Source organism: Cavia porcellus, unplaced genomic scaffold (assembly GCF_034190915.1).
Source record: "Cavia porcellus strain 051 isolate PalLab524CR breed Dunkin Hartley unplaced genomic scaffold, mCavPor4.1 scaffold_1, whole genome shotgun sequence".
Lineage (NCBI taxonomy): Eukaryota > Metazoa > Chordata > Mammalia > Rodentia > Caviidae > Cavia > Cavia porcellus.
The window spans coordinates 234,389,539-234,402,200 of NW_026947484.1; the positions used below are offsets into that span (position 1 = coordinate 234,389,539).

A 12,662-nucleotide genomic window follows, 5' to 3' on the forward strand; every position below is an offset into this window, starting at 1 on the left:
CTTTAAATTTTTTTTTCTGTTTGTTTTTGAGACAGATGTTAAGTCTGTGAGTCTCTAAACTACCTAGGAGGAGTTTAAACTTTTATCTTCCTACCTTGGCCTCCCAGAATGCTGGGATTACAGGCATTTGGCACCATCCCTAGCTCAGTCCCAACTTTTAAAAGTAATAATACTGTCTATCCTTTATTAAGTACTCAATAGGTATTGACCCACATCATTTTATTTTACCCTTAAAGAAAAAATGTTCATCAAGTGGGGATTTATTTGTTCCATTTCACAGATGAGGAAAGCTGAGACTTATAGTCATTTTATGAATTGCTCAAGGAGCTACAGCAAGGAAGGATGCAGCCAGGGCCTCAGTCTGTCGAAGCTCAGTCTGTCAACCGTTGAGTGTTAACAGCCATTTAAATGGCAGAGTCCACACGAAGATTTCCTGTCCAGCAGTTATGGCTCTACTGTTCCCTCTGATGCTACTGGTCTCCATCTCCAGAGGTGTGTGTGTGCACGCTGAGCATGCAGCTCTTGAGGTCCCAGGGCTGAGTGGGTCCCTGGCACACCCGCTACCACACTAGAGTCTGTGGGGTAAATGAAAGATTCTGGGCTCCATGCGGCTGCCTTTCCAGAGACACGGATTAGCGGCACTGGGGAGCCCCGTGGCTCTTTACCTAGGAGGGTGTGGGAAGGACCAAGAGCCCAGCACCGTTTGCTCAGGACAGGCATGCAGACCTTGCCGGGAAGGGAGGGCAGTGGCTTCCAGCCGCCCTTTGAGTTGCGACACTGGTGGCTACGCTGGCTGTTTTTGTTTTGCCCAATCCACTGTCCGATCTGCTCCACCCTGCCCTGCCCCTGCAGAGGTCAGGGGAAGAGGAGAATGCTATGTGTCATTGGGTCAGGGCTGGTGGCTGCCACGTTAGGAGTCCAGGATGCTGCACAGCCCCGGGTGGGTCCCAGGACGTCCTGACCTCACCTCTGTGTGGTGTCCCGTTGTGAGAAACTCTCCCTAATTTCCGCCTGCTTCCTCTGGGATCCCTGACTGGTGGCCTGGAATGTCTTTCGCTGAGCTTTTATTTGACCACCTTCTGAGGTCAGGATCTATCCTCTATTTCCCTGGCACAGTAGATGGGACCTGGTTCTAACATTTATTGAGCACTTACTTTCTCTGTGCTCCTGTGCAGATGAAGTCACTGAGACCCACAGGTTCCGTAGCTTGTCCCAGGCCAGCCACATGGTTTGCTGGGCCATGTGACTTCTAAGCCAACAGTGTGACTCTGAAGACTGGTTTTGGGCTCTCCTTCCATTTGTGGTTTTGAGGGTGATATCTCCCTCTTAGGCTGAAGAACCGAAAGAACTTGTATCTTTGCCACCTCAGGGGTAGAAGTTGGAACTGGGTTACCATGGCAACCAGATCAACTGGTTGCAACACTGGAGGAGTCCCTGGGGCCCAGGTTCTGCTGCTGCTGGCACGGGGAAGGCTGGGTTGGCATGGGCCAGTGTTTGAGGTCCCAGATGCACTGGGAGGACCTGGAGGAGTACCAGGTGGGTGGGTCAGGGAGAAGGTTCTGAGCAGGGCCGGGTGCTTTCCAAGGCAGGTGGGTGAAGGGAAGAACCTTTGCCCAAGGCGCTAGCGTTTGCCAGGCAAGGCAGGGGTGGCTGTTGCCTTCACTAAACCTGCTGCCATGTGGCTCAGACCCGTCCTCTGAGGCCCTCCCAGGCTCCTGATCCACAGCCCGGAGCTTTGGTTAGGTCTCCCAGGCCCACTGTAGGTCTGTGCTGCGGGCCTCTCTCCCAGAGCTGTGGGGAGGCAGGAAAGAGGCCGGAGTTCTCCATGCCTGCACCTCGGGCCTCTGCTGTGTCCTCGGCCATGGAACAGCCTTTCTCCTCCCCTCTATCCCCTGAAGCCCGCTGACTCCCAGGGGCCAGGGCAGGGCTGGACTGAGCGGCGGTCACCACTCTGATTTGTTGCAGGCCTTGACCTTCCTGACCAGAAATGAGATTCTGTGGTGAGTAGAGGGACGGGGCCCCTCTGCTCTCCCTCAGGCTGATTCTCCAGCCTCCCTCCCGTCTGTGTGTCTGTCCCTGCTCAGAGCCAGCAGCTGGGACAGGCCGCAGCCCTGGAGCTGGAGGAGGCCTCGGGTTGCTCTGCCTCTGCCTGGTGCCTCAAACCTGCCCTCTGTCCTTCCTTCCCTCTTTTCTTCCTTTTCTTCTCCTTCTCCTCCTCTTCTCTCTTCCCTCCCCTCCTCCTTCTGTCTTTTCTCCTTCCCTTCCTCCTTCCTTTCATGTTTATTTGTTTGTTTTTGGTTTTTTGGTACTAGAGATTTGAACTCAGGACCCCAACTTCTTTCCTTTACTTTGATCTGAGACATGGTCTCTACATTTCTCAGGCTGGGCCTGCACTTTCAATCTTTCTGCCTCAGCCTCCCAGAGTCACTGGGATTGTGGGTGTGTACCGCCAAAACCCAGCTAAGGCTGGTTTCTTGGTAGAATCATGGAGCTGGCAGGGCCTCCTCCTTGGGACAAGGAGAAGACGTCTCAGGGAAAGTAGGGCTGAAGCCTATTTGGGCCTAGCAGATGCTCGGCCTGGCCTTTCCTCCTCCCTGCCTGCCCAGGCCTCCCTCCAGGCTTCGAATGTGCCAGGTAGCATGTAGTTGGGGGTTGGGGTGCGCGGCCCCAGCCCTGTTGTTACACAGGCAGAGAGGGCCTCTGACCAGTGATAGCTGTCACCCAGTAAGGAGGTGCCACAGGTGCCCCCCTCCTGGGATCGTGGATGGGCTGAGAGGTGCAGAGTGCTTGACCTCAGTGTGGTGCCCTTCAAAGCCTGTTAGAGAAATAAATGAGCTTGTCCAGAACTTTCTGGGCAAGAGGGAGGGCTCTGGCCTGAGTCCCTCTCGTTCCCCTCTTCACCCCTGCCCAGACTAACCCTCCCCAGGCATCCCGTCCCGCCCGGAGCCCACAAGCATGAGATGCTCCAGCTACAAAGGGGACTCAGGGGTGGCTAGGTCACGGGGAGCTGGGGAGGTCAGGGGCAGTCATGGGGCTTGAGATTTTTCTCTTAAAAATAATGTTCTTTAAAAAAATAATGTTCTTGCTTTTTTAAAAATAGAAAAATATGACGATACCCCAAATGACCCATGTCCTACTATCCAAATAACCCCCTTGATAGTTTCTAAAAAGTAATTCATGAATAAAAATAAAATGAAATAAAATAACATGTGAACATGGTTAGAAATTCAAATAGGATAAAAATTCCAAATGGAAAGCGTGGTCTCCAGTTTGTCCTCTCTGTTGTCCCTGGATTTATTCCGTTCTCTGCTACTTTGTCATCTAGGCTCCCAGAAGGCGCACATTCCCTGTGACATTCATCCCACTCAGGCTGTTCTGCACCCTTTTTTTTTTTTTAAGTTTTCCTGGTCACTTTTATACAAAGCACCCAGAGATCTTCCTCATTCTGTTTTTTCATGGCTATGCCTCATTCTCTCATGTGGATAAATCGTAATTCATTACCAGCTCTCCGCAATGGACACTTACGTGGCTTCTGGCTTTCACTTATACAGATAGTATTATATTAAACATTTATGCATGGCATGCTTGTCTAGTAGGTGAGTGCAAATCCGCTGAAGAAATTCCTAGCCGTAGAACTGCAGGCAAAGTTGGCAGGTCTGATGAGATTGTCTTTCCTGGGCAACAGAGCACGAGTTTGTCCTCTTGGCAACAGAGCACGAGCAGCCACCTCCTTCCACACGAGGGGTTTTTGAACGCTATCTTTGTGTTCTGGGGTTCCCATGGTGAGGATCTGAAGGGCAGCAGAGAGATGGGGGTCTCCCAGGCTCTCCCTCTTGACGTCCCTCTGTTTACTCTTGCTCTGTATTGGTCTTCTGAGAAAGGTGTCCTTGGAAACAAGTCACCTTGAGGGGTTCTTTCCTCCTGAGAGGTCCATCCAGGCCTTGAGGTGGTCTCTGTGCGGAAGGAGCTTCCAGCCCGTTCCCGTTCCCATCAAAGGTGACCTCCCTGGTGAGAAGCACGGCACTGCCTGGAAAGGCCTCCTTCATTCAAACCTCTCCACCAGGATTCTCCAAAGCTCTTTGGGCCACTCCCTCTGACAGCTCTGTACTGAGCCTGAGGGACTTACCCTGCCCTGGGGAGTTCCTACTCAGGAGGTGCTCACCCTGTGCAGCGGTGGAGAACAGGAAGGCTTAGGAGCTGGGGTAGGGGTCCTGCACGAGGAAGACAGAGTGGGAGGTGGAGTGGCTCAAGTCCCATACTTCTGGACCTCCATACTGGACATCTTATGAAATAACCACAGAAAGAACTGAAACTCCAATATCGTATGATACCAGAGAGGCCTTGGAGGTGCGACCCCAGGCCCAGGAGCTCTGCTGGGGACAGAGGAAGATGTGGAGAGCTCTGTGGGATGGATGAGAGCCGGCGAAGGCTGGAGATGGTCAGCGTTCTGGTTTAGAAGGGGAAGACTTTTTGACCTTTGGTCATTTAAGCTGCACAAGAGGGTCCGTGCCAATGGACCTCCTTTGGACAGGAGGCGGGCAGTGTTTGGATTGGAGCCATTTCCAAGGTATACAATTAAATTGAGAGCCAAGCGCAAGGTGCTTCGTGTCAACATGAAACAAACCAGCATTTTCTAGCTCTGCTTCTTCTACTAGAAGTAGAGACATTTTTCTAAAAGGAAGAAATCCATAAGGATAAAAAGGACACCAGAGCTGACAGCCGATGAGAAAGATCAGCAAAATCTGAAAAGTGCAAAGCAGATAGACATGACACAGACTTCACTGAGTAGAAAGCTGAAGAGAAATTTCCTGCAGGATTTGGAAGATGGAGTCAAGAACCTAGAAAAGCTCAGGAGCCTCTGAATTGCAGGACGCAAGGTCAGGCAAAAATAGAAAGGTAGAGAACAAGATCTGTGTGATTCCTTCACTACCCTGCAACACACTCGGTAGCACTGACCCACCCAGAAAAGACAGGCGCTCAGCCTTTGGGGAGAGCAGCTGCTGTCTTGGGGGCCCCAGGTGCCATGAAGACCCCGGGGACCTCTGCACAGCCAGTCTGCAGAGCCTGTGGTCAGCATGATCCAAAAGCCAAGGGATGCTGGGTGAACTAAGGAAGGAATCAGAGACTGTCTACTCACTAAGTCAAGGCATCATGACATTAGAGAAGGTCAGAGATAATGAGAAGCCCCTTAAGGCTTACAAAGAGAAGACTCTCAGGAATCAAGACAGCTTTGGGCACATGTTCAAAGACAAAACACCTTCAATATCTTAAGGAGAAGTTTCCAATCTAAACTGAGTCCTGGCTGAACTCTTAGTCAACACTGCAGGTGGAGCGACAATATTTTTTGGTGTGCAAATCAACTACGTGATCTCTTGTGGAATTTGTCTAAGAAAGGTTTTGAAAAATGTGCTCCATTAAAACTAGAAAATAAAACAAAAGGAAAGACAGAGGATCCAGGCAAAAAGGAATTTCAACACAGAAGAAGGCAAAACAAGTTATGAGGATGCCAGAGATCAGCAGGCCTGGAAAACAGTTTTCTAGATTAGGATTAAGGGGTTGGGGTGGCCAGGGTTGATGATGTCTTCAAGAACACAAAGTGAACCTGCAGATCTGGATACCATCATCATATGGAGAACTTTACAGCGCTGCAGAAAGTTTGTTGATGAAATCATGACAATACACTGAAGCCTGAGCAAAAGGAAAATGAAATTATTATTAACTCCGGGAAAAACTGAAAGCTTTTCAAGAAAAGAAGAGGTCTCATATTGCACTAGCTAATCAGCTGTGGGCAACATTTAACAATATCAACGCTGGATATCAGTTCAGAAAAAGTGTTGTATATACTGGGAGGATTAGGAAAAGAAGCATATGGCAAAAAATCTTTTTATAGGAGAACATCGCAAGATAGTACCTATAATAAAAATATTGACAAATGGCAGCATCTGTACAGTATTTATAAATCCTAAAAAAATGTTAAGTAAAAGCCCAAGAGAAGCCAAGAGGTGGTTTGTGCTTGTGCTGGTTGTCTCTGGAGGGCAGGAGTCCAGAGGCAGTGAGTGTCGGTAATGTTAATTGCAAGCTTTACGGTACTTGTGTTTTTAACCTATTTAACTATATTGCTTGGGGAAACAAGACATATAAAGGGGATGTTGCTATTTTGGGGGACAGGTGGGACATATGTACAGACACAAACCCAAGGTGAGTATTCCTGGAAGGACACACAGGTACACACACACGGAAACAGGCTGGCTTTTTGGAGGTGAGCCAGGTGTCCAATGCCTCAGGGGTAGCTTGGATCTGGGTGGTCAGGAACATGGTGCCCAGTGGGGTGGGGTGGGGTGGAGGAAGAGCCTCCTGGGCTGCCAAGGCCAAACCCAACCCTTTTCCTCTGTGACTTCTGATGATGTGAGACCAGTTTCCCCCAAAAAGTGACAGAAATGATACAGAGCATGGGTACAGCCCAGTGAATAAAACAAACAAGTGTCCTAGAGGCCAATGGGGAGAGGAAGCCATAGCGGGGAGGGGTCTCCGGCTAACACCTTCCCAATTTCTTTTTTTTTTTTTTTTTTTTTTGACAGGACAGTTTATTTTATTTAGGGGGTTAGTTTTTTTTTTTTTTTTTTTAATTTTTTTTTAAATTTTATTTAAGGAGAAAAGAAAAAAAAAGCAGAGAAAGGGTACAAGTTATACAGATTTGCAGAAAAAAAATGAACAGTAGGAAATTACTAGTTAATGGATTACATATTGTCATCTTAGAAATAATTGTTCAAGTCACAAAATTAAAGCTTGTAAAGTGGACATTCCATCAATGATACTGCAAACAGTTCTGTTCAATGATCCAATAAAACTCTGTGATATCATATTCTATCTTATACACTTAAATATACATGCAGTTATATAGTTTAGAGCACTTTCTTTTCCTCTCTTTTGTACAATGACTATTACACATTTTGGGTTTCATTGCTCTCACGGTTCTTATTACTTTTTTGGAAAAGAATAAAACCAAATGTGACATAACAGAACAGAATCGGTCAAGTCAAAAGAGTGGACATAATAGATAATGTGAAAACATAATACAAGGTGATCAACAATGGTTACCATAATGCCTCCCGCTATCTCTAATAGAATTGCCTATACCATTAGTTATAATACAATTGAACAAAACAGTAAAGAACAAAACCGACAAAACCAAACCATTGGAGACATTGTAGGTCTTCAAAAGTAGATAAAAGTCAACGAGAATGGGCGTTATAATGAATGTCATTATCTTCACAGCTGATGGCTAAATTTTCGAACCTAATACTATCCAGCAAAACAGAATAGGGGAACATCAGTTAAAAACCAGATGGTGAGAGTAATACAGGGCTTTAAATCGAGGTAATGGAAAGTCAAAGTGGGTTACTATAATATATCCTGTTATTTTTTTTTCCTTTAATTAAAAGGATAAAAATTTAAAAAGTATTAAAAAAGTAAATAATGGAGTGGAGATTGAGATAAAAGAGGGCATAACAACGAAACAGCACAGATCAAAACATAACCATTTAAGCAGAATAGTGTTTCACCACCAGATAATCCTGACCTAAAAGTAGTTACCATATTGTCTCTTTCCTTGAAATCCTTGAGTACAACTTCGTATACTGTAGCATTAAGTATATCAAAACAATGTAAAACCATTTAAGAGAATGACAGCATTACAGAGTATTTAGAATCGACTAACAGAAAATGAATAATGGTTTCTGTATAATCTCCTTGTCTTTAAAAGGTTTTTGCTTATACTATCGTACATAATAAAATCCAGTAAGATACAACCTATTTAGACCATTGGAGACAGAAGGACAAAAGCTAGATGAGACTTCAAAACTAGATGATCTAAATCAGTATTACCTATTAAGATGTCATTTTCTCCAAAATAGCTGTTCCTATCATCCAATCTTCTCTGCCTCATTTCTGTTGAGCTCTTATTCTGTCAGTAGCTGTCAGTTTGTCTTCACTTTGTTCTCTGCTCCATTAGTTGTGGCCTCCACTATTTCTGGATTCTTTGTATTTTTCTTTTTTTTAAAATATCCTGCAATACTCTCTGTAGAGTTGAACTGGTGGTTGCAAATTCCCCCAGTTCCTCTTTATCCTGGAAGCACCTTGTTTTTCCATCAATTTCCAGGGACAGTTGTGCAGGATATCTCAATCTTGGCTGGAGATTATTATCTTTCAAAGCTTGAATTATTTCCCCCCACGCTCTTCGTGATTTGATGGTTTGTGCAGAGAAATCTGCTGTAATTCTGATGGGTGTTCCCTTGTAAGTGATCTGTTTCTTGTCTCTGACAGCTTTTAATATTCTGTTCTTGTATTGAATTTCTGGAATTTTTATTATGATATGCCTGGGTGTTGCTCTGTTAGGGTTGTAGGTAGCTGGGGTCCTGTATGCCTCATACATCTGAGTATCTTTACCTTTTGCTAAATTAGGAAAATTCTCCTGGATTATTTCTGTGAGTAGCTTTTGTAGTTCATTTGTTTGTGTCCCTACTTCTTCTTTTATGTTCTTAATCCTTAAGTTATGGATCCTCTTATCATCTTCTTGTCTTTGTATTATTGCTGTTTGTTTCTTTGTTATTTTTAAGAAGTTTTTCATTTCATTCTCCCATATTACAATTCTGCCCTCCAGTTCAGATAGTCTGTCCTTAGTTTCTTTCAAGCTGTTATGCCAGTCTTCGATAGACTTCTTAGTTTCTTGGTAGTCCCTTTGAACCTGCTTCACGTATTCTATGCTTTCCCTGTTTTCTCCATCAAACAATTCTCCCCTCTTTTTCTGTTCTTCCATTCCACCATCTGTTTTTTCTTGGGTGGGGCTTAGCATTTCTCTAACTATTTTGCATACTTCTAGCTTCAGGTCGTTGATAACTTCATTCCTGAATTGGTCTATGAGGCTCTCTATATGGTGCCTTATGTGTAATGGTGCGGTGTCTGCTATTGCCTGTTTCTCAGAATTGGGGGCCGAGGAGCCTTTCTTGTTGCTGCCTCTTCCCATATTCTCTGTTCCTTATATATGCAAGCTTATATGAGAGGCCCAGCTTCTCTCCCTGTCAGCCACAGCCTGATTGAATTGCCCCGGTTAGGTGTTCCCACTCACCGCTGTGCACCAGGCAGCCTACGCGGGGGCCTGCCCCTCCCGGCCTCCGTCAGGCTCTGGGATCTGGTTTGGGCCAGCCTACTGGGTCTGCCGGCAGCGTCACGCAGGCCAGGCACTTTTCACCAATCCCGCCCGAGAGGGGAATGTGTGGCTGGAGTCTCCACTGCGCCCTGCTCCCGCAGGACTGCTCGGGCCCAGAAAGTCCGCTGGAGTCAAACTGTGGTGGAGTGTCAGTTTCTCTCACTCACCTTGCCACAAGTCAGAACATGCCTCCCTGCCCGTCCTGTTTTCGACTCCGTTCACAGACTCCCGTTCTCAGAGTTTCCGCGCGTCTCTCTCCTTGCCGAGCCGATGTAGAGGCAGCCAGCCACTGCGCGGCGGGAAACCCAAATCGCGGCTTCCAATGGCGCAGGGTCCAGCCTCAGCAGCGAGACTTTTCTGTTCCTGTTTTAGCACCAGGACTGCATTCCAAGTTGGTTTCTCTCAGCCCAATTCGTTCCTGAGTCAGCAGAGCATAACTCCACCTGCTTATGTCTCTTTAGTCTGCACCATATCTGGCTTCTGAGCCTAGTTTTTCAGAGAGCCTCCGGTAGTTGCTGTTATCTGTCCGCCATGTTCTCCCGGAAGTCACCTTCCCAATTTCTTATCTGGGACTTGGGTCAGGACCCAAAGCCAGGTCACCAGACCTGGGAGGAGCAGACCATGTGTGCCACATGGCTGGGGCTAGAGGAGAAAGGGGGCTTGTGTCTGACCCTGGCAGGTGCAGCAGAATCCCTGGGAAGCCATAGGAACTGTAGGCTGCTGGGCCCTGCCCTGGCCTTGGACAAGAGTCTTGGAGGCTGAAGTGGGGGACACTGATCCGTTTACAGACTTCCTGTGTGGTTCTGATGGGGGCACCCCATTTGAGAATCACTAAACTAGAGGGTCTCAGAGGCACGGGTGAGGACAGGGTGCTGGAGAGAAATGCCAAAATCTAGAGCCAAGGACTCCTTAATGGAGGGAGCTGGCATGCTTAGGGTCACTGAGAAGCACCTCTCAGAGAGGGCAAATAGGCCCCAGAGCGGGCCGGACAAGCCCAAGGCCGAGGCGAGGGGCAGGCAGAGCTGGCCTGGAACCACAGACAGCCCCAGCCTGGCTCCGAGCTGAGTGTGGAAGGCCAGGCTGGGTGTGCGAGGCTCTGACTCCGGAGTCCATTAGTGATTAACTCGGTTCCATTTGCAGCACTGATCTATATTTGGGGGAGGAGATGCTTTTGTGGTGGTAGAAAGGTGGCACGATTCATCTTGGGCAGCCAGCCTGCGGGGGCGGGAGGCACGGAGCCCGGGCGGGCAGCACCCCACTCTTGGAAGATTCTAGGGGGGGCACCATGGTGCTTGTGGGGAGCGCAGAATTTAGTGGTAGGCAGCACAGCCTGAAGAACTTGTTTTTAAAGTCCAGCCCTCCACTCTGCCATTTCCAGTTGTGTGTCTTCAGCACACCCTGTAAACTCTCTGAGCCTCCATTTACCCATCCATAGCAAGGATCCACAGCAGGGATCCCCCCTGCACGTCTCCCAGCTGGCTTGAGGGTGGGAAGGTGAGGTGCTTGGGTGCACTTGGTACATGGGTGTGGCGGTGACAACAGTGTGTCCCTGCCCATCCTCTCAGAGTCCCTCCCGTGCCCTCTTCTTTGGGCCGTGGGGAAAGAGCTTTGGTGTCCTCCGCACTGGCTTCAACAACACTGCCGCGTGGCCTTGTGCAAATTATCTTGATCTTCTATCATCTTATCTGTGAAAAAGATAATGGCCCCAGCTTTGTAAGACCTCGAGGAAACTGAGAAACTTCCCCGAAGGTGGGCAGCATACAGCAGGCGCTCCTGGTGGCACCCACAGAAGGGCCACCGGGAGTGGTGGCTCTGGGTACAGCCTTCAAGGGTATGTTGTTGCCAGAGGGAATTTTAAAAAATTACTAAAACTTACTGAAAGTTGACCTGCTTTTTTATGAGGCTCCTACATCAGTAATTCTAACAACGACAGTGACAGATGCCCCTTTGGCTGTGGTCAAACACTCTTGAATCTCCTGTGCCTTGGAGGAGTCTGCAGCCTGCAGCCAGTATGGCTTTCCTGCCCTCTTGTTGACAGGATGGGCACTGCTGCCCCAGTACATTCCGGGAGATTGTGCTCCCCAACCCATTCCACACCCAGCTTTTTAGGTCCTGCCCAGATCGCTCCGAGCCGCCACTCACTGTCCAGGGCTCCCTACAGGCCAAGGCCAGCAGGGTCATGGCGCTGGGCCTGCGTGTCCATGTTCACTCCAGCCCCTGTCTACCCGCTCTCTAAGTCAGCCTGGAGCTGTGTGAAGAGTTCTGTCTCCCCATCGGGCAGCCACGGTTGAAACTCTCAGCTCTCTGGTTGCAGCCAGTGAGAGAGGGACAGACCGGGACCCACCAACATCCTAGCAGACTAGAGACTCCGGCGGGGTCTCTGAAGGGGAGCTCGGGTGAAGGAACCCTCCAGAAGCAGAGGGGACACTGAGTCACCAGCGTCACCACATCTGGTTGGTGGTGACAGCAGCACACTCGGCCACCGTAGCAGGGACAGAGACAAAGCCAGAGGACCAGGGCGCAGCGTAAGCAGCTGATATTAGCCTCTGGGACACAGAGCAGGGGTCTGGGCAGGGAGGGGACAGCAGGACCCCAGCTGTTTCCTCCCATCCTCCCACAGCTGGGAGCCAAGGAAGATCTTGTAGGTGTCAGTAAGCTGTGACAAGATGAGAGCTGGGAGGGTAGCACCAGTGGCTCTGAGGTCTCCTGGGCGACCTCCTTGGGGTGCTGCCTCCTCTACTTGTGAATCTCTGGTCGTAAAGTCACCCTTCAAGGTCTTCTCTTAGTCACCTGTCCCTCACTGCCACTCACCTGAGTTTAAGTGTATAAAACCACATACCCTAGGCTCGTGATGAGGGGCTGTTAGCCACTCTCTCCTCAGTGAGAATTAATTTGATCAGATAAATTGCCTCCTAGCACTCGGCTGAGATTAGGGATTTGATGGGAAAGAAGAGAGGAATCAGAAAAGAGTAGAGGAGAGGAGAGTAACCAGGAAAGGAGGCAGTTGGCAGGCCTGGGGCAGGTTAGAGGGCTTCACAGTCACGGTCCAGCTCGGCCAGAGGGGCAGGCAACACAGGAGGGGAAAAGAGAGGGTGTCATGTTCCTGGCCAGTGCTGTGCTGACCGTTCACACTCCCCATTCGTCTCCACAGACGTGTGAGGGCGGTTTATTGCCTCACTGAAGAGGCAGACAGAGACTCAGGCGGGTCCAGAACCTTGCTCAGGGTCTCAGAACTGCTACACGACAGCCAGCGTTTGCACTTAGCTGCACCTGGCTGTAGAGGACGTGATTTTAACCAGCCTGTGATTTTCCCCCACACATGTACACATGTGCTCACGACCCTGCCTCAAGTTCACCTGGAATCCTTACCAGGGCTCTCCAAGACGAGTCCCGATGACCCTTATCCAGATGTTGAAACTCAGGTTCAGAAGTGTCAAGTTGCTGAGTTCACTCGACC

General features: G+C 48.8%; 1 protein-coding gene across 3 annotated transcripts in view; it reads left to right on the top strand.

Moving 5' to 3' along the window:
* The first annotated feature begins 1,399 nt into the window (after positions 1-1,399).
* The window catches only part of Cib4 (calcium and integrin binding family member 4), a 58,703-nt gene continuing 47,440 nt past the window's right edge, over positions 1,400-12,662 (top strand). The window contains exons 1-2 of one of the 3 annotated variants that reach the window (XM_023566319.2): positions 1,403-1,536; positions 1,966-2,000. In XM_023566319.2, the coding sequence (XP_023422087.1) occupies positions 1,483-1,536; positions 1,966-2,000 (89 nt within the window). In that variant the 5' untranslated portion in view covers positions 1,403-1,482. The other 2 variants (XM_063231178.1, XM_063231174.1) reach the window with 2 other exon arrangements.